This window comes from Alligator mississippiensis, chromosome 3, assembly GCF_030867095.1.
Source record: "Alligator mississippiensis isolate rAllMis1 chromosome 3, rAllMis1, whole genome shotgun sequence".
Taxonomy (NCBI): domain Eukaryota; kingdom Metazoa; phylum Chordata; order Crocodylia; family Alligatoridae; genus Alligator; species Alligator mississippiensis.
The window spans coordinates 71,014,999-71,036,875 of NC_081826.1; the positions used below are offsets into that span (position 1 = coordinate 71,014,999).

At 45.6% G+C, this 21,877-nt stretch overlaps 1 protein-coding gene across 3 annotated transcripts; it reads left to right on the forward strand.

Annotated features, from left to right (window-relative positions):
- Positions 1–2,292: 2,292 nt before the first annotated feature.
- Positions 2,293–20,301, forward strand: LOC102563664 (epidermal retinol dehydrogenase 2). Of its 3 annotated transcripts, none has more exons than XM_006266501.4 (7): positions 2,293–2,382; positions 4,958–5,301; positions 12,787–12,918; positions 14,341–14,440; positions 16,381–16,525; positions 17,193–17,318; positions 19,539–20,301. In XM_006266501.4, exons 2-7 carry the CDS (start codon positions 4,981–4,983, stop codon positions 19,630–19,632), a joined length of 918 nt encoding a protein of 305 aa, XP_006266563.1. In that variant the 5' UTR covers positions 2,293–2,382; positions 4,958–4,980; the 3' UTR covers positions 19,633–20,301. The 3 variants fall into 3 exon arrangements, with proteins under 3 accessions (XP_006266563.1, XP_019354271.1, XP_019354272.1); XM_019498726.2 differs by having other exon boundaries at positions 2,357–2,437; XM_019498727.2 differs by lacking the exon at positions 2,293–2,382 and adding an exon at positions 3,402–3,480.
- The last annotated feature ends 1,576 nt before the right edge of the window (positions 20,302–21,877 follow it).

The following is a 21,877-nucleotide window of genomic DNA, read 5'->3' on the forward strand; positions in this document are numbered from 1 at the left end:
TTGTACTTCCCTTCTCAATGCTCTTCCTGAAATTTCAGGCCAACACACGCAGGCTAACAGTGTTAATAAGGCTCTCTTCTGCAATGGTTCCTACACTCTGCCTTGAGAAAGACTTTTGGCCTCCTATCTGGAGGACAGAGGCTGCCTCTCTTTCCCTCCCCTCAGACAGAGCTTTACTTATTCAAAACTTCAAGGCTCCCTCCCCCTGCAGCCATTCTGAGCAGCTCAGGGGTCTGCAGGCCCAAGTGCAGGGCTCACTTCAGCACTGAAGGAGCTGTCTGGCTTGCAAGCCCTCCCTATGGGCAGTAGCTACTCTGATGCCTGGCCCACTGTGCAGTGGCATTCATCAGCACGACTCACCTACATGCACCACAGTGGATTTTTTTAAGGGCTTAAGTACTTTGTAGTGACACGTACTAGAAAGGGATGGTTCTCAGGGTTGACCATGCCAGGGCTCCAGGGGGATTATGGGAGACTTTCCAAACTGTAAATAACACTAACAGCCTAGTGTTGAGGAGGGAAGAGAAAGTGAGAGGAAGCTGCTTGTATTCAACATTCCAGTGAAAACAGCGTGTCCAGCACACCGTGTTCTGTCCAAGCCCAGTGGCCAGTCTGCTCCTCATCGAGATGCCTCACTGCACACTGGGACCTGTAGCCTGGAGCTCAGTCCCACCCCAGCTACAGGCTCCTAGCCAGCATCACCCAGTGGGAGGGGTTCATTGTCTCACAGGCCTTCCAAATCATTACAGGGCTTTCATTGGAGATGCATCACAGCTCCAAATAACCAGTCTGCGTGAACCAAACATTTCCAACCAGACTGAGGCTGACCCACGCTGGCACCTTCTCACCAAGCAGCACAGGGCACCAAGGCTTCCCCTGCAATGAGCCAGCCTCGCTAACGGAGCCTACCTATAGATGATCAGCAGGGATCCGGGTTTTTGGTTTCCCACAGAAAAACAGAGTAAAATATGGATTTTCCCATTTCTTGGAGTAAAACACAGGTTTCTCATCTTAGCAGAGAAACCTGCAGATTTTGTGGTTTTGCAGTGAGCTCTCTAGCAGAGTTCCAGCCTGCAAAGGGCTGCAAAGGGCAGGCGGGGAGCGGGAGGAGGGTAGTCAGGCAGTGGGCACCATGTGCATGTACACACACCTGGCTGCCAGGCAGCCTGGACAGCAGCTCCCACAGGTAAGTGGGGAGGTGGGGAATTGAGTCCCCGTAGTGGGGGAGGCAGGGAGTTGGGCAGGGCTGGGGCTGGGGCTGGAGTTTGGGGCCCAGGGTTGCAATGTGTGGCTACAGGGCCCTAGTGGGGAGCAGGATGGGGCAGTGTGCGGTTTGACCGGGGGGTCGGGGGTGGAAGGGGATGGCTTCCCACCATGGCGCTCACTCCCAGGGTACCTGCACCCCCCAGATCTGTTCACAGGGGGCCAGGGGGCAGGCTGCCTACTGCAGGTGTGAGCCTTCCACCCTGCTGCCCTCCCCCAGGGCCTCCACAGCCCGGCTGGCGTGACCCGGCACAGTAGTGCACAGTGCAGCCACGCAGGAAAGCTGCTCACTGCTGCAAGCTCTGTGCTGCCCTGGCAAAATGCCCCCCGTGTGTGCAGCAGCTTTGAGGGGCACAACCCTGCGCCACTGCCCTCACTGCAGCTGCTCGTGCAGGGGGCACATCACCAGGGCAGCATGGAGCTCACAGCAGCAAGCAGCTTCTCCGCGCGGCTCCACTGTTCACTGCCCTGTCGGATCCCACCCACTGGGCTGTGGAGGCTCTGGGGGAGGGCAGCCCGCAGTAATGTCAATTCTCATGAAAACTCATGTCGGTGGTATGATGATGACAGTTTACGGTGCCACTTGCTTTCTGCTCACTTTCCCCAACTCCCAGTAACTGCCCCGCACAGTTTTGCTGCTGGTCTGGGATGCCATCCCTGACTGACACAAGGTGTGCTGTGAGATCCCTTGCGTAAATGGAGCTGTGCTGGCCACCCTCAGCTTTTACCTTTTAGGGAAAGCATCTAAGTTGTAGCTTTGCCAGGATAAGCAGTGCCCACACGAGAAGTGCTGGCACAGCTAGAGCGCAGCGGCAGCAGAAGCCTGTTTCTAGCCTAGGCCTGGACTGAACCTCCCCAGGCGCAGGCACAGGGTCTCTTCCGCAATCACCACATCCTCCAGTCGCCTCTCGCCTTGGGCAGAAGCCAGCACCGGCCGTAAGACATAGATAGGCCTCTGGTGCCCAGGCGCCCTTGGCAGAAACCCTTCAAAGCAGACCTCTCTCTGCCTCAGAGCGCGGGGGGTCCGGCCAGGCCCTGCCGCGTCCTCGGCTGCCTCCGCCTGAGCTTCAGCAGGGCGGCCAGCCGAAGCCCGGCTCCTCCCAGACCGAGCGGCTGTGGGTAAGAGCGGGGCTGCGGAGGATGAGGTCCTGCTGCCCGACCGCCGCCTGCCCGGGTGAGCGGGGCGCGGGCAGCTCCAGATTGCCCAAGGCAGGGAGCGCCGCGCCGCGGCAGGAGCTCGGAGCGGGGCCGGGGCCGGGCAGCGAGCGAGCGAGCTAGCGAGTGCGAGCCGGGGCATGGCGGGGGCCCCGCAGGCCTCGCTGTGCCGGGACCAGCACAGCCCGCTCCGGGGCCGGGAGCGCTGGTGCTGAGAAGGGGTCGGCCCGATCTCTTCCTGCAGGGAGAAATAAGCCTGCAGTCCCGGCCCGGGGGGTCTTTGTTGCTCTGACCCCCCGGTGTGACGCTGAACGCGCGGCTGAACCTCCCTGACATTGGAGGCTCCTCTTCTGCAGGGCGGGATGTGTGCGCTGGGTCCCGCCCGCGGGGCCGTGGGATCTGGCGCGCAGACCCGCAGGGCTGCAGGCACCTTTGGGATGGGGGCGCTTTGCCCGTGCCGTGGCTGGGCAGCGGGGAGGAGAGGCGACCGGGTCCGGGCACCGGGCTGTTTCGGACCCCAGGCAGGTTGTCCTGTCCCGCCGGGAAGGGTGGTCGCTGCTGCACCAGGGTGGCTGTGATGTTCGCAGGAGCACAGAAAACTACGGCTGGAAGGGACCTCGGGGTGTCCGCGGTTCTCACCTTCCGCACCTCGCGTCCTACCAACCATTTTGTCAAAAAGCCCTGGTTGGGCTCACCGTGATAAAAACAAAACGCCACAAAACTGCACTGGCCAAGATATCTGTTGATTCCTCTGTTTCAAGTACAAACAGCTGATTTTTTTTTTCAATCACATGAGCTGAAGTCCCACCTACATGACCTTCGAATCCCACTGGTGGGACACGTCCCGCTGGTTGAGAAACACTGACTAGTGAGTCCAAACCCATCCCCCCCTCAAAGCAGGACCAGCCCCAGCTAGATCATCCTACACGAGGCATGGTGTGTTGGGGTCTTATAAACCTCTCATGATGGAGATCCCACAGCCTCTCTGGGCACAGGCAACTGGTAGGGGGGGCACATGCCCCCCCCCACATTAGTCCCTGACTCAGCACCACTCATGACAAGGTAGTTTTTTTGATGCATAGGCTAGCAGCATGGGGGGGGGGGGGGCACCAAGCTGTGGCACAGAAGTATAGGAGTGGATATGGGGCTTTTGGCCCACCCATAAATTGTGCCTCCCCAGACTCAGGAGACACCAGTCACCTCTGTCTCCGGGTAGCCTGTTTCACTGCTTTACTACCCTCTTTGTGAGAGTTTTTTCCTAATATGTAACCTAAATGTTCGGCAATTCCAAGACTAAGTTAATAACTGAAGCATTCTACATCTTGTATTCTCCCCCCCTTAAGTTGATATAAAATAGTTCCTAAAAGATGAGATTTCTGCACTGAATAGGTTTCTTCTTTTCAACAAGGAAATGAATATAGGTTAAAGCATGAAACTGCTTTGCTTGAACACTTGTCAAAATATAAGCTGTTTTGATGAATCCAGCAAACCACATCAGATAAATGAAAGTATTTCTCATCTCTGTTAGTCTTTTGAAGATGAATGCAATGGTCAAATCCCAGACAAAATTGCCTTAAAATGGTTAACCATGCACACACCATGGCATCAGTCAGCAACCTTTTTGCAGCTGCAGGAGAATGACTTTGCTCAGGTATGGGGAAGGCCCAAGGTAGGAGCTAGATATTTCTGCCTCTGCCACTGCTTCTTCTGCCCAGCTGCAACATGAACAAAGTTTTCCCCCTGCCAGGGTCCACAGGCCAAATCTATCTCACAGGCCATAGGTTGACAACCCCAGCACCAATCGACTTCTGAAAAAAAAATAAAATCACTCCCTGCTATCTTAGTGCAAATATAAATACAGAATACATGCCATACAGAATACATACCATCTGTTCAAGTGCCTTGCATAAGCCAGATGGCATGTTGTTCCTTAAAAAAATATGTCCGTGGGAATTAAGGAAAAAGTTAATTATGAGTACCTATTTTTTCATATTACTGTTAATTTGTAGTTTACATGGCACTATATATTCATAGAGAGAAAAAAGTACTTAGTAATACTAGTATAGATTTTTAAAGTTGTGGTCTACTTATCCACTGGCTTGCCTTGAAATTGACTATGTTTTTTCCAGTTTGAAATAGCCTTATTTTTGGAAAAACTGACCTGGCTCACGAGGGTAAGGTTTCTAGCCATGGCCTGGGTAGACTTTGTAGAGGGAAAAACGGTGTTGCAATAGCTAAAGTAATGCATTTTGAAACTTTAGTTCAAACATTTATTTCCTCCTGATGAAGGCCCAATTCAGTTAATAAGTTTACTGACCAAGGATTGTGCTATACTGCAAGTGAACTAGAGCAAGAATATAGGATTCTACTGGCACAGTCTATTTAGATACAATACACCCTGGTAAAGATGTAAGTCATTAATTATAGCCTAATCATGGGAGGGAAGTGATAAGACTGCTTTGCCCTTTATCCTCTGAAAGACTGAAAGAAATTATCAGTTTCTGTGTTGCTCTAACCATCATGTACCCTTCATTGGCAGCTGTTTGAAGAATTGTCTAGAAGATGAATTTCTTTCTGGAAACACTTCAAGTCCTGGTGCTCTCCATATATTACCTTCTGGAGTCTCTTGTTCTGTGGGTTGTTCCCAGGCGAAAGAAGAATGTTACTGGTGAAATAGTGCTGATCACGGGAGCAGGGAGTGGAATTGGAAGACTAATGGCCTTAAAGTTTGCTCATCTTGGAGCTGTCCTTGTTCTTTGGGATGTTAATCGGGAAGGTAACAAGGAGACTGGTAGACTAGCCAAGGAAGTTGGAGCAGTGAGCATACACACCTATACTTGTGACTGCAGCAAAAAGCAAGAGATCTACGAATATGCAGATAAGGTAAAATAGCGCGTGCCTGTTAAGGTACTTTGTGTTACACATCTGATTACCATGTATTGACCTCCTGCTTTGTAGTCTGCAAACTTAGTGGGTCCAGAGTTCACAGAGCATAAGCAGCCTATCTTGATAATGCCAGTTTCTAGTGTTATTTTTTTTTCTCTTTCCCCTTACTCTCCCCACTCCTTGCCCTCTCTCTTCTGGTAGAAGGAGATAAATCATTCAGCTGTAATATTATCCTTGGATACTGCAAAGAGGATTCTTAGACATAGTTCGGTCCTTCGCCACGTGGTTTAAATTCTTGAGTAGTTAGTAGGGGTGGAATTATCTTTCCCTTTGTGCATTTAGATGGCAGCTTGTGGCATATGTGGCATTTTGGCTTGCACACAGGCAGTAGTTCAACTTTCCCTGTGATGTGGACACATAAGTTTGGGTGTAGACTGAGCATGCACAGCTGCTTACATGCAAGGCAGAAAATGTAGTTGCACAGAAATCTGTAATGTATAGAGGAGGGTTTGCCTGTTTTTATTTCAACAGCTGAATGGGTAGGGCATTTGCCCAGGGAGCCAGAAACCTGGGCTCTAACCCTCCCCCCACCAAGATGATGTTTGAATTGGAGTCTCTCTGTTCTCAGCACAGTGATCTAAACACTGTGCCACAGGTTAGATACAGCTCAGTCTGTTCTACAGTGTTCCTTTTCAGTCTGGCCTGGGCAGCCAGGAGGCAGAGAGATGTGGGGCCAGGAGAAAGAGAACAACACAGAGCCAATGTGATGGCTCCTGTCATGGAAAGGAGACAAACTTGGGCATCAGCCTTGCACCTTGCTACCAGAAACTTCCCACTGCTACCTATCCTTTTCATCCAGTGACTATTACATGTAGCAGTGCAATGATATATTGGTTGCTGATCAGCTCGGCAGTGATAAAAGGGAGATTTACATTGTTGGCTATTGGCTGTTTTGGCTGTTGTAGCCAGTAATGCTTATTGATAATTATGCCTTCTAGCCAGAGCCCTGAACACTTGGGTTCCCTCTCCCCAATGTGGCCAGGGCCCCCAGATGCCTGGGTTCCCTCAGGAAATGGCGGGTTTCCCCTTGCAGGTGGGCAGAATTCTAACCTGCAAGGGGTCCTGCTTGAGGCTGATGGGAGTGAGAAGCAGGGGGTACTGCATGCATGTGCGCAGCCGCACACGTGTGTGGCCAGGAGTAAATCAGTTATCAGATCGGCACTGGCCAATATGGTTGGTTAATAATTGGCTATTGCTATCAGCCAAGAAAATCTTTATCAGTGCACCCCTAATTACATGCAATAGTGACTGGGTATGACTGTAAACTGCAACCAACTGGAGGCCCTGGTGGCAACGTGGTGGGGCTACTTATGTCAGGGTAGCTTCTATAAAATACCACAATGTTGCAACCTCCAAAGTAAGAAAAGTATAGGGCACCTCAAAACCCTAGCCCCCATTGCCTTGTGGGTACTCCTTCGTTTGAGAGGCTAAGGGACATCACCCTGATAGAAACATACCCTCACTGAGTCATTAGGCAGTCAGCAGTAGTTCTTATCTCTTGCTCCGTGGCAGAATCCACAACCATGGAGGCACTGAAGTCTGGACTCAGTCTGGACTTTGGATTCTGTCTTAGTGGTCTAAAGGGGGGTGGTAGGTCTTGGGCAGGCTTCACTCCTCCATACTCTTGCCTGGGTGTACATGTCAGAGGTCTTTATAACTAGATCTCTTCCACCTACACCATGATCCAGAGGGTAAACCTAGTATTATATGCAAGGGGCAGTGGCTCAGCTTCTAAAAGAGCCCTGGACAAAGATCTCGTTAATCCTGATGTGCAGTGTGGTTGCTAGAGCACAGTGTGTGGAAAGTCAGAGATGTAGATTCAAATGTATACTGCATGAAGGGGGCTTACAACCTGGGTTACAGACATCTTGGGCAAATGCCCCAACCATTCAGGTACTGAGGTTAAAGTATAGGACTACCTTCAAACCATCCTTTTTGTTCAAAGGACTTGCACTCAGGTATGCACATAAAAACCATTAACACTCCAGCAGAATGTAAACATAGTAAGTAATCACTTAGCTTGATCAAGCACAAAGGAAAAGGAAGACAAGGACAGGCTTGGTGTGTAAGAGCAAAGGGAGATGTAGGGACAAGAGGGTCTCTATCCATTAAACTAGAACTCACCTTTCAATATTCACCTCCTGTCAGCAATAGCTGTGAAATCTATAGGCAAAGCATTCCCTTTCCTCCTAATGACTGTCATTTTTTTTTCTATATAGATAACTGATGTAATGTTTTTAACTTCAGTAGGCCTGTACATGAATTGGAAAAACCCTACTCACCTGTTTACTTATGTGGAACCATACTAGAACTCACAAGAGGAATTTGAATTTGTTTCTTTTAAAAATCTTCCTTATAATGATTATTTCTTGATGTGCGCTCTCTTAAATAATATACCTTGGAGTTTGTTTCATACCTTGCTGAACCAGTCTTTCAGAGAATAAAGGGTAGTCTTACCACTTCCTGCCCATGGCTATGCTGTAATTAATTACTTGTATCTTTACCAGGGTGTATTGTATTTAAATAGACTGTGCCAGTAGAAGCCTATATTCTTGCTCTCGTTCCCTTGCAGTATAACACAATCCTTGATCAGTAAACCTACTAACTGAATTGAGCTTTCATTAGGAGGAAATAGGTGTTTAATCTTAAGTTTCAAAATGCACTACGTTAGCTATTTCACAGCCTTTTTTTTCCACTACAAAGTCTACCCATGCCATGGCTAGAAACCTTACCCTCATGAGCCAGGTCATTTTCTCCAAAATAAGGCTTTCCCTTTGTAATCCTGGGCGTGACATTACATGCACCCTCACCTGAATAATGGGATCCTGGGGTACCCGGTAGCCAGTAGCCCTGCCCAGCCCCCCTGGGAAGCTGCTGCAGTGCCCCTGAGCAGACAGCCTCCCCTTACAATCAAGCACCCTCACAGATAATTCTCAAACTATTTACAAGATTTAATTATTTACACATAACAAATAATCATTAAATAAGCACATGGATATACTGACTAATAAACCCTCAATAACTTATTTACACAGTCTCTCTCTTGCACACAGTGTACTGGGGATCCCATGCGCACTGCCTGTGGCAGGGTATCTCAGGGAGCGGGACTGTCTGTGTCCCTGTACATGGTTTGTGAACGCTCCCTGGCGCTGGTGTCTGCCTCTGTGCTACTGGAGTCTCTGGGCAGCAAGGGTCTCCAGGCAGCAAGCAGTGGCTCCTCTTCTGCAGTTCCTGCAAGACAGCCTCCCCCTGCCTTTGACCCCCTTCCCCGGCTCTGCTGTGAACAGTGTCTGGGCTGCAGGCTGTAGCAACCCTCCTGTCCCACACAGCCTCACAGCCCCGGCAAATGCAGCCCCTCCCTGGGTTTTGCCTGCCCCTGGGGCCCCTCACCCATCAGGGAAACTAGGGCAGACTCCGGCAGTCCCCCCCCCGGCTCTGCTGTGCTCACCCAGCCACACCAGCTGCAGTCAGGTCTCTCCAGGCTTGGATTCTCCACACAAGCAGTCCCTGCCTGATCCTGCTGCAGCAGCCTCCCCAGAGAGAAGAACTGGATACTGTATCACACTGGATACTCTGTCACTCCCATTGCAGCTTCTCTGCTGCTTTCGCAGGGCTCTCTCAGGGGCTCGCTGAGGGACCACTGTGTTGAGACTCTGAATCCGGTCTCCAGCCTGTCCCTCAGCCCCTCTCTCTCTCTTGTTTCCCGCCCCGCGGGAAAACTGCTCCCCCTTTTATCCAAGCCTCTCAGCCAATCCCAGCTCAGGGCCCTTCCCAGGCTTTTGCTAATGGCTCTCTTTCAAAACTTTGCTGGGGTTACATCACCCCTCCCACTTCCAACAGGGCTGCTCCCAAAACAGCTTCACTTGCCCTCAGAGCCTACAATATCCCCTCTGGGACAAGCTCTGTCTCTCTGCCAGGCAGCCCTTCCCATTCTGTTCAGGTGGGTCCATTTTTTAAAGGCTGCTACACCTTTATTTAAAAAGAAATAGCTGTAAGACTGCTGTTGACAACCCAATAAACATATGGAGGGTTGCAGTTCTGTTTGTACCTGAGATGATTGCTTCAGTTTCTGCTCTTCACAGCTTTTCCAAGCTATATTAGGAAGAAGTGGCAGTTGCTGAAGTTTAGCCAAAAATGATTTGCTTTTATTATTCAGCACAAGGAGAGCAAGACTTTTCTTAACCAAATTTCCCATTCCCAAAGAGAAGTGCCCAAAAGACAAATTAACAGTGCCTATCCCAGCAGCAAGTTGGGAGGATTCCCCCAGCTCCTTGGAATCCTGGATCCTCAGAGCTTTGAAACAAATGATCAGCTCTCCACTTCACCTTGGAAAACATTGACAGAGAATGAAGTAAGGTCTTGTCCTTGTTTCATCAGGACATATGTCACTTACCCCCAACCTTCTCTCAGCAGTCTAATGTGGCATACTGTGGGTCTCTGGCACCCGGGGGCCAATGCTTGCATTTGCACCCTCCCGCCCTGTCCGCAGCCAACTGGCGAGTGGGGGGGGAGTCCCCCTGCAGCCCATCGCTGAGCGAGGGGTAGTCCCCTGGTGGCCAATTGCCAAGCCCAGAAACACCAGCAGTGAAACCAGAAGTGCCGCCGGGGACTGAGCCCAGCCCGTGCCCAGAGGCATGGCTACCTTCCGGCATTGCCAACACATAGGGGGTGTATGTGGATGCACATGCACCCCCTGAGATTGGCAGTGCACCCCCTGCAAAAAGCGCCACCAACACTGCTGGTGGTGCCTGTGGCCAGTCGCCGCTCACCCTCCCTCCCAGCTGCCAACGTCTGTGGGCAGTCCCCGATTGCTACTGGCCACCACTGACACTGCCAGTGGTGTTTGCAGGTAGTCGCCGACCACTGGTTGGCACTCACCACCCCCCACACCACTGACAGCACTGCGGCTGCCTGCACCAACAGCGCTGCAGCTGCCTGCAAGAGCTCGCCACTCGCTGCCACCATGTTCCCACCACTGACAGTGCCACTGCCACCTGCGGGTGGTCACCATGCCCTCCCCCAGCCTCCAGGGTCATGCAGCGTTCATGCCCCCCAGGCTCCCATCCATATGGTTCGCCACTGGGGAGAGTATCAGGGGGCTTCATGCATAAAAGATTCCTCTGGGAGCCTGGAGAAACCTTGTTACTTGTTAGAAATCAGCCATTTTGCTCAGGCTGGTGCTCACAATTAGTCAGCAGGTGGTTTAACCCTTAAGGAATTGTATAACAGGTAGGGTCCAAATCTGTACAGACCAAAAGGAAAGCAATCACAGTTGCATTTTGTGAGTTGTCTAACCCTGTAGATATATATTTTAGCATATTGCCAGATGGGGTTTTTATAGGCTTTGGCAAAAAAATGCCTGGTTTCTGAATCCCTATCATGCTTATGCAAGAGGTGAGTGTTTAGATCCCTGGAGAGTTGCCTAGTGAATTTAAGTACCTCCAGAGTTAGGCAGCAGCTGAACAGAGCTGTTCTTGTTCTTTTCTTCTTTTCAATTGAAGTTTTAGACTTAGGTGCCTTAAAAGCATCCCTGGAAGTTTTAAAGAGATTAGACAGACATGTGACCAGAACGGTTTAGTCAGGGATGATCCTTCTGTGAGCAGGGGGTTGGACTTGGTGACCTCCTGAAGTCCCTTCCAGCACTTCTTTTCCATAATTCTATGTACATATATAGTAATAACAGTATAATGGTGTAGCTTAACTCCATACAGGTAGGAGCATTAGTTGTACCAGAGTAGGACATATTTACGGAAAATAGCCACACCTATATGAGGGACTGAACTGATATTAAAATCTTTGGAAAAAAATCACATCCCTAGTCAAATAGTATAGACATAAAGACATTAATTTGAAAGCTAATACACAAGGGACATCTGTTGGCTGTCAGGATCCCTCTAGCACACATCAAGCTAAGGTAATGCTTTTATTGTCGTGGGAAGTGAGCAGTCAAGGCTGTACACATGTAGGTAAATATAAACTTTCCCTCATTCTTGCCATTAAGCCACCCCATCCATTTTGTAGGGACTGAATAGTTGAAGCAAATTTCCCAGAACTAATATTTTGCTTAAGTTAGTAACTACCCCTTCTAATACAAAAATTGTTTTGTTTTGCTTGTTTTTTCTCATCCAGCCCTAAGAGTCTCTGCCAAATTTGACACCATTGCCATTCATAACCTTTTCTGCAGAATTATATTGCTGTTTTCTGTATTGCAGCACTCAGTGTAGGAGCCATTGTAAAATTATTAAAAAATTGCCCCTGCCTCAAATTGCTTAGAGCCTTAAATGACAATGTGTTGGATGATGGAGAGAGGAGTGTAGAAAGAGAACATAAAGCAAAATGGTCAGAATGGACATGCATGTCTTATGCATTTTCTGTTTGTATATCAAACTTGTCCCTGTGTCTAGCTCCCTTTGGTTTTTTTGGTTTTCTTTAATCTTTTTTCTTATCCTTGGCAGTTTACTAGAGATATCAGGCTACAATGAAAGGATATTTTAGCTAAAGGGAAAGGAGTTTTATAAAACCTTTCTCTCCACTCTGCTGCATTACCAGAAGGCAGGGTAAAGATGCACCTTTAAGCTAGGGGCAGACATTCAAAAAGCCAGAGACAGAATCAAAGTTACACAGTTTTCTGTAAGCAGCACAGTTTAGATCAGTAGAGAAAAGAACACAGCTTCGTTGCAGGGGCAAATCTTAGACCGGGTTTCACCGTTTTTAAACAAGTCTGTGTGTGTTGAACTTCTGTTCTGTTACAGGTAGAGACCAGTTTCCGATCACTTATACTTGTAAAAGTGTCATGTCTGTACCTGTATAGGCCTTAAAGACTAACTGAATCAGAAATGCAGAAGCTTTCATGAGACATAGCTCCCATTACTAAAGGTTGTGCATGCACTGCTTACACTTCCCAGTATATAAACATATAATAACTTCAAAGTAGGGGATTCCTTTAAGAGCTAAGATCTAGAATAATTTGGTTACACAGTAAAGAAACAGCCAAAAGCAGCAGAATATGTGAAAACAGCACGGTTATAATTCAAAGCAAAGAATGGATGTTTCAGAGTCCTTGTTTAAGCAAGTTGCTAACTGAGAGAGGTCCTAGGTTGTTGGGATAGTGAGGCAAATTATCTTGCTAATATAGGTGTGCATGTAAGCGTTGCTTTTCCACTTGAACCTAAGGACACTAAAATCCTATATTTCAGCTGACTTAACAAAGCCTGGTATATTTTGGAAAGGTTGTCCTGCACTGCAGCAAGATATCTACTGGCTGCATGGCTGCTAACAGGGGTAAGTCTACAACAGCGATTCCTAGAAAAAAAAAGGTTGAAAACTAGAAAGGTTACCAATTTGGAGTAAACAAATGTGAAACATGCTTTTGATTCTTTTAACTGTTGCACAACAGGTTGACTTTTTTCTCTCCTCTTCCAGGTGAAAAAAGAAGTTGGAGATGTTAGCATCCTAATCAACAATGCTGGCATTGTATCTGGAAAGAAATTTCTCGATTGTCCAGATTCCCTTGTGCAGAAAACCATAGAGGTGAACACTATGGCACACTTCTGGGTAATTCTTTTTTTTTTATGGATAAGCTTACTAACACCCAGGTGTGTGTGTTTGGGGGAACAGTGGTGTTGTCTTGGTTGAAATACTGTCCCCAATTCCAAACAAGAATTATATGACTGACTGGGACTGTAAGTCCATACTCTCAAGCTGGTGGCATATCTGTGAGCCTGTGATATAGAAGCAGGTGGGAAAATGACAGAATGAAGGAATGGCAACAGCCCCCTAGCACATGCATAAAACATGGCTTTGCTTAAAGAGCATATGAACCCTATACCCCATGTTGGTAGACTTCATAGTATTCAGAAACTCTCTTAAAACAACTCTTATCAGATTTACATATGCCAAATTTTGTAATCAGTATTGTGCTGTGTTCCTTAATAGGAGGACAAATTAGCTGCTCTGTCACCAGAAAAGTGCTGTTGGCTGTTGTCAAGGAACAAGTAGGGCTCACTGATTTGAGGAGCTACAGTAAGAAATGGGAGCTAGATTCACAAAGTCTTCAGGCTTATAAACTCTCATTATAATCAACAGAAAGTTAGGCAACTAAATGCAGCATTATCACTTAAACTAGTGTTTTTTAAAATTATTCTGTGGACTCCTGAGGTCATCAGGGGCTCCACAAAGAGATTGAGGGGTCAACAGTGGAGCAGGCCGGGAGGCATTGCACTGCCATTGCCAGACTGGGTCACCTGGCTTCAGGACAGGGGTAGGGGTTCCACAGCAAGTGATATGAGAGGGTTCCATGACATTTTGAAAGTTTGAATATCACTGACCTAAACAACCATGATGTATGTGAGCTCAGGTAATAGGAACCATTGTTATATAATATTCTAAATGTCTGACCTATATACTTTGGCACGCTTGATTTTTTTCTTCACAAATGCTTAATTGAATTGCATTTCTCCATGATGAGAGAGGCTTATTAAAACATGCTACTCTCTCTATTTCCTGAAAAAGCAAAATCCCTAAGTGACAGTAGAAAGGTAAGAAGTTCTGGTTTCCCATGCCTGATTTCTGTTTCGTTTCATGTCGGTAGGACCATGTAGAAAATGTTGCTGTGCCTAGCTCTTAAGTGTAGAGAACCTGTAGCATACAGAACATTTTGTTTCATAAAGTGCTCTCTGGCTGGCAATGAACTACTTCCTACCTTCTTCCCAGTAACTGATAACATGAGGGAACAAAAATATATTGATGAGTCTCACTTCCCGGTGCAGTTGTTGAATAAAGCAGGAATACTTTTTGCCCTGTCCAGTTCTCTCTGGAGTGAAGCCAGATGCATGATTGTGGTCTGTTGTAAATAGCAGATGCCTAGCAGGATTCCTTCTAACATGGCATTCTCTCTTTTGAACTGATAAATGACACTGTGCAATATTTTTAGGAAATGTTCAGTGTTTAATCATGGTTTTTCCCCATGTTTTATAGACTTACAAAGCCTTCCTTCCAGCTATGATTGCCTCTAACCATGGACATTTGGTTAGTATTGCAAGTTCAGCAGGACTAACTGGAGCCAGTGGGTTAGCAGGTTAGTATATTTTTAAAGAACTTTCTTCATGAAAATAAAGGTAAATGTAATTTGGGTTAAACTCTTCAGCCAAGATTTTCAATAATAAAGCCTAAATTCTCATGTCAAACACCTAAAATAAATAGTCTGACTTTCAAAACCTATGAATGCCTCTTAATTGCCTTCCTAAGTGTTCAATATTGCTGAACTTTAAGGTAGGATCTTCCAATTCTGAAAGTTCAGATATGTAGCTCAAACTCACATGCAGGGATTTGGCAAGGAGATGAGACTTGGTGAAAACACCCAGTACTACATTTAAACCCAGTTCAGACTTTGCTGATTCAAAGAACTGCAACCTCCATAGCTGACTAGCATTTTGGTGGTTGGGGTTTTTTTGTATTATTTTATAGCGTCAAAAATATATGGTCTGTCTTCTAAGCAGACTGCCCCAAAAAAGCAGCAAGACACCCGAGTCACAGCTAGAGCTGTAAAAATGAATAAGGCTAGAGACAGACATTATACATAAACCTGTTAAAGTGATCAGAAACTGGTTTAAACCTGTAACAGGACAGAAGTTCAGTGCACATAAACCAGTTTCAAAATGGCTGAAACTGGTTTAAAATAAACCTGGTTGAATATAGTATCAGACTTAAGTGATTTAGGTCAAACCAGTTTATGAAACTTCTGTCCCAGACCCCTTCCTAATTTAAGTTAAATCAGAGTCTCCCAGCATGCTTCACAGCCCTGGCCTGAGCTGTGCTGTCTGCTTCAGAGAGCAGGGCTGTTCCTGCCCCTCTGCTCCCTAGCTGCAGCAGTGAGGGATGGCTCACTGGGCCCCCCAGGCAAACCCCATCTGGGGTCTGGGGCCTGGGAAGGGGGGTTAAACTTACCCTCCCCCAAGTACAGAGATGCCCTGCCCTGATAATAACTTTGTGCTAGTTGTGATTGTGGACTACAAATCCCAGATGCACCTGGAAGCAGGAAGAGGAAGTGATGAGCAACCCTGAGAGTCCTGCTGCTGTGATTGTGGATTGCAAATCTCAGAGACCTCAGGGGCAGCAGGAGGAATAAGCGAACACATAGCCCAGGCTGCATTTATTGCTCTTCACTTTATAGTTTTTCACAGAAAGAAGTATTCTTGTTCGAGCTTTTATGAATTCAGTGCCACTACTCCCCCGCCCCCCCAACCCCAAGCAGAGCACAGGATGAGGCCTGGCCATGCCCCCTCCACTACAGCAGGGCTTTTTCTCTTCTCTCTCCTTCTGCAGTGGCCAGCACATGCTCTAGCACCCCCCAGCTTCTGGCTTGAGCCACTGCAGGAACGTGACTGCATTTCCTGAATCAAAAGTGAATGTGTGTTCATTTGCTTATCAGTTCAATCCCTGCAGCTTAGACTAACCTGCAAAGACTGAATCAATTCAGCCTCGGGCTTTTTGACTGTCTGTACTTAGCCTAAAAGGGTAAGACATGCATTTTAACTAACAGAGTGACAATAATTTCTTGAAGTATAGAAGAAAGAAGAGGTACCAGAGATGAAGATGAGAAGCCACCACCTAAGGTGGAGACCATGATATGCTTAATGAAGTTTAGGGAAAAATCAAGATTGTAATTAGAATTAAAAATGGGAGAGAGAAATAAAGGGTGTCAAAGACAGCTTTACCCTGGGTTGTTTTTATGCTAGGTTTGTTACTGAGAAATGTGGGCATCTTAGAATTGCTTGAGGTTCTTGGTGATTGTTGTTGCTGAAGATCCATGAAAGCACCAGATACCCAGACTGCTCTTATTAGAACATAGGTCTATCAGGCTTCCTCCCAAAATAAAAAGATTTTGCTTTGTGTGTTCACAGGTAACATTCTGGGAAGGGATAATACCACCTCATCATGCTTTTACCAAAATGTATTTTTCAAAGGAAAATGTCTAAAATGATAACTCTCTCTTCTATCTTTTTGTTTGTTTTATAGATTATTGTTCAACTAAATTTGCAGCAGTGGGCTTTGCAGAATCCATTGATGTGGAGATGCATGCTCTGAAGAAAACTGGTGTTAAAACAACTATTGTATGTCCATACCTAATACATACGGGCATGTTTGATGGCTGTAGAAGCAAGTGAGTGAATCTGGGGAGGGTTTTTTTCTGGTATAATATCTATTTGCTTGTGGTGCACACAAAATAATGGTTTACTACAGGGGTGGGCAATTGTTTTGGGCGGAGGGCTGCTTACTGAGTTTTGGCAAGCCATCCACATCCAGCCCACAGGCCGCATTTTGCCCACCCCTGGTTTACTAGTTCCCTTTTATGACTCCTGTATTTAAACAGTAGAAATCACTTAGACATAAAGTATTGTAAGGTAAGCTTTACTTTATTGCTTCATCTTTGATGCTCTTGGACATGGGCCCTTTTTCAGGCTACAAAATTTAAGTACTTTGTATTTTACATCTAAGACTTGTGACTGTAATAGAACTTTCAGACACATATCTAGTGTTGACCAATAAAGGGCTCTCTTCTGTTGGCCTGAACTTGTACCTCTGAAAATGACTGCTTATTTGGATGTCTTATAAATCAACTGGTCTTCACTTCGAAATATTTGGTGTAATTAATATTTCCTCTCTACATTAGAAATGGAAAAATAGTGAACTGTGAGGAATAACACTTTGTATTTGAAGCTGGGATAAAGACAGAAGCTGCTACAATTGGGTACCTTGGAATTTAGGACTAAATCCAAAAGGAAAGCATTGAACATTTTTGCAGTCTTAACTGTATATTTTCTTTCCAGATGGCCACATCTGATTCCTAGTCTAGATTCAGAGTATGCAGCTGAGATGATTGTAAATGCTGTTCTACGGGAACAAGTGTACCTAATAATGCCACGAACCCTATACATTGTAGTGGCCCTGAAAAAGTAAGAATTAAGAGTCATTGTATCTTCCTTTCTTTACCTACACATTTTCTAACTTTTATGCTGCAGCACAATATAGAAAACTTATGTTAAAGCTAAGCCAAGCTACATACTAATTTCTGTGGGTTTCAGGTCACTTCTGTGTTTGGTAAATCATTACCATAGAGAGTTTATTGCAGAGGATAGTCTTGGGCAGCTTACACAAAAAGTAGTATTAGAGGCTACCTTTCTATTGCTGACTATATCTAAGGAGAGTAGTGTATTTAAATGTATTTAAAACAAGCCAATAGAAGTACAATAGATATCTTACCTTGATTAAGCTGCCTTAGTACTACTACTGTGTATTCAAGCAAGTCAGTAGGGATTGGCAGATGAATTGAGTTGGACCAGGTGCCCCAATACTCCTGTTTTTGAAAGGCTTACCTGAAAATCCATGCCAAAGAGGTGAGACCAACAGCAGTGGATGTTCTGGATAAAGCAGCATAGCTTTATTAGGGACACAGAGCAACCCCTTTAACAAAACACAGGTGGCTGACTCTGACATTCTATCAAATGTGGCTGCAGCACATAACCCCCAGTGTTGGAGCTGTTGGTTGGATAAGGGGGAACCTACACAACAGAAGGACCTTGTCATATAATCACTGGCTCTCCAGAAACAAACTGGTTCTGAAACTTGTGCAGATTACACAATCCATTGAAGTTCAATGCACCAGGATAATCTACTTGATATTCTTATGGCTTATTTGAAAGTTGATACAATATTAACTCACTACTTAAATATTCTATGGGTAAAATGGTAGAGAAGCCTCTAACGTCCAATTTTTCTATTGTTGTTGGTGTTGGGGGTTTTTTTTCAGGTTTCCAAAGGCTGAATGGACTTCTAGAAGCAGTTAGCAGTGTAACGCTTACTTTAAACGCATTTTAATTTTCCTGTTTAAAATACAGAATATCATATTTACTCACTTATATGACACACACTCAGGGAGTAGAGAGCCCAATCCTCTGGGACCCAAATACCCTTCAAGCCAGGTGGGCAGCCAGCAGCACCGGCAGAGTCAGCTTAGGGGTCTATCCAGCATGAGAAAAGGTTTGGCAATTCAGCTTCAACAAATTATCTGCCAGCTGACTTGGCAGGCACTGATTGCTCAGACGAATTGTCTGGCCTGTTTTCTCTTCTTGACCTAGGTGGCAGCCAGTGATGTCTACTGTACCCTGAGTTAAGAAAACAGCCAGTCTTTTCTTCCTCTCCCCCTGCAAAGGCCTGCTTGTGTTGTGTTTTTGTTTTGGTTTTGGTTTTTTCCCTGTAAAAATGCCATACTTGCTGATATTTTCAAGGAAACAGCTTTTTCTTCATTCTGCCGTTCAAAAACAAGATATGTATTCGTTTTCAGGGACATATGGGATGCAAGAAAATATAACATTACTGAAACATTACATGTATGTAAATGCAGAATTGCTAGTGGAGCTAAAAAGACTGTACAAAAAATGTTCCTTTTACCTGGAGAAACATGGAGACGTTGTTTCTCTCTAGTTGTTCTTTCTAGATTTCCTTCTACTCTAAATGTCATAGGCACACTGGTATAATCTGGGAGAGAATATATGGGAGTTCTAGGGAGAGACGGAAAAGCTGTTTGACAAGAGACTGTAATTTCAAATGTGTTAACTTTTTCATGTTTTTTTCACTGTTGTCACCTCTGAGTGTCTCTGAAAGCCATGCTGAAAGCCCTGCCCTGGGCTAGGGTGTAAGAACCTAATGCACTGAAACTAGGCAACCATGGTCTTGAACCCAAATAAATGACTGTCTTTTAAACTGCAACTTCTAAAATCAATTGTCTACTCTAGGAGTAGGCCCACTGGCTTTAGGATGTGCCTCCCACTTCCTAAATGTCTTGGTAATATAGTAAGTTATCAAGTACAGACTAAGGTAGTATGTCAAAAAATGTGCCCCATTTGGGGACTAGGGTTCCCAAGGTGTAATCCTGGCTCTGACAGACTAGTTTTGTGGTACCAGGAATCACCTCCTCTGCCTCGGTTTCTTTGACTGTACACCGGAGATACTTGTTGCCCCATGGAGATGCCGTGCAGACTGTTTGTCCAGAATTTTTGCAGCCAGGCAGAACTTCTGTTTTCTTTTAATGGGGGCTAATCAGGTGAGTGACTCTCATGAGTTGCAAGGCTCTATGTAACAATTTTTTGTGTGCTTTTTCCTTTTCTACCCTTCAGTATTCTGCCTGTGAAAATGATACGTCTCCTGGAAAACTACCTTGGAGCCTTTAATTTCATGGACAATTTCAGTGGTTGCCTAAAAAAAGACTGAGAACTGAATGACGTCAAAGACCAGCAGCTCTAAGTTAACATGGACCAGTTTAGAGATACACATTCTTTACTGCTTCACCAGCCAAAAACGTAAGGTGCCTCATGCTTATAGTTTTTATCACATTTAATCAACAGCTCCCAGCCTCAGCTGGCTTCTCTAATGGTTGATGAGAACAGTGCAGTGCCTATAGAAAATTTCTTTCACAGGATCTGGAGATCTGTCAGTAGTATCTGTCTTAATGCCTTAATGTATAACTTTGAGCGTACCTGTATATAATTTCTGCCTTAATTTCGTAATGTATGGCTTGTTACATCACCATCTAATCATTACAGACACATAATTGGTAGCCTGCTGTTAAGAAACCAGTGGTGTAATGGAATTAGAAGCTGAATTGACCTTGTTCTGGAGTTTCAGCGTGAGGAAGCTTACATTGTCATTGTCTTGCCTAATGAGTGGTTTACTAAACAAGTTAGTTTTCTGAACTGTCTAGCACCTCTTTACACCCACTGAAAGTCACTAAAAATCGTATTAATCTGAATAATGAGTGTATGCTTTAAAAGTGTGGAAACTATTACACATGTACCTTTTACAGAGGCATACTGTTAACAAGTGAGTGTGTGTGCATACTTCTCTGAGTGTTTCAATTTTAAATAAAACTCTATAACTTAACTAGGATTGAAAGCATTATTAATACATTATTAAATAAGGTTTTAGAGTTACACATTTAATATTGCAGGAGCGGGGTTTAAAGCAGTAAAAAGTTGTATACAGAATCATACCGAATAAGAATAAAAAATAATCTCCAGAAATCAAGCAGATAAAAGGACAGGCAACTAAATGCAAAACTAGTAGTGCTAGAGTATAATCATGAGCTTTTCTTTTTAAAATTTGTTTCAAAAGGAGGTGAGTGGCTGGTAGTAGAGAATCAGCTATGATGGAATCAATGGACATTTCTTCTAGAATTCAGGAATTTAAAGTATCATTATAAATTATGTTTTTATTCTTCTAATTTGCTTTATTTACACCATTTAAGGGGGCTCCACAATTTTTTTCTGTAATTCTCTCAAAGCTTAAAAGGAAGAGTGGCCTCCTTAGACCCCTGCTTTGGAGTCTCGGGGAACTGGATGTTTTTTGGGGGGTAGGGTTGCCCAAGGTCTCTGCCTCAGCCTACTGCCTTAAGAAGTCTTTCCCTAGAGGTGGCCAAGTGTGTGGAGGCAAGGGAGGGTGCCTGGACCCCTGCTGCCAAAGCCTCCAGGACTTTCTTAAACAGCATTTTCCCTAAGCTGCTTATCAGTTTTATTCCATTTGTGGCAATTGACCAGGCTTTGGGGCATCTCAAACTGATCTGGAGGGGAAAAGTGGTTGGGCAGGTAGAGGGGGTACCTGTGCTTCTGGCTTCCCAGGGTGCTGCCTGCTCTTGGGAGCTGCCTAGGGCCTCTACCTCAGTTGGTAGAAACTGAATTAAATTGAACAGTGGATTGGGGGAAAGGGCTGTTTTAAAAGTGCAGAGGTGTTGGGCAGCCCACTGGAATACAGAAACAGTAGTTGTTCCCCCTCTAGCCATCAAGCCTCCCCTGCCCATGTTAGCCTGGGATGTCCTGAAGCTTGATCAGTTCCTACCAATGGCCTGAAACTAACAAGCAGTTTGGGGGAAAGTGTTGTTTAAGAGCTGCAAAGACATTTGGCAGTCCCCCCAGAGCAACCAGCACTTCAAGAACCAACAACTACTAGTATCCCCTTTAGTAGTACTGGGCTGGTTCAAAGATAACCAGTTCAAAATAATCCCTGATTACCTAGGTACACTTTTGAAATATTCTGGCATGTTTAAACCATTTGAAATTGTTACACATCTGGAAATTTGTAGCTTAAACAACATTTAAAATGGTTTAAGAATGTTATTTATAGACAAAACAAGTGTTCCTTGGCATAGAGGGAATTTGACTCTACAGGCACTTGCCTGACCTGTGGAAAAGTGAAATTCAAGCCTCTGCTCCACATCAGGTAAAACATAGAAGATCTGAATTCGGGTCCTGTGTCCCACGTAAGTGCCCAAACAATAAAAATATTGGCTCTTTTGGGATGTGGGTCTTTCGCAATCAGATGTTCCACTGTGAGCCCTTCTCAATGAAACTTCAAATCAGCTACATGTCAGTGAAGGACTTGGCTTTTGTGAGGAATTCTAGCCAGCTCAAGAGAGCAGAACCCTCAACAAAAATGAACTGTTCATGGAGAGGAGTGCTTTTCT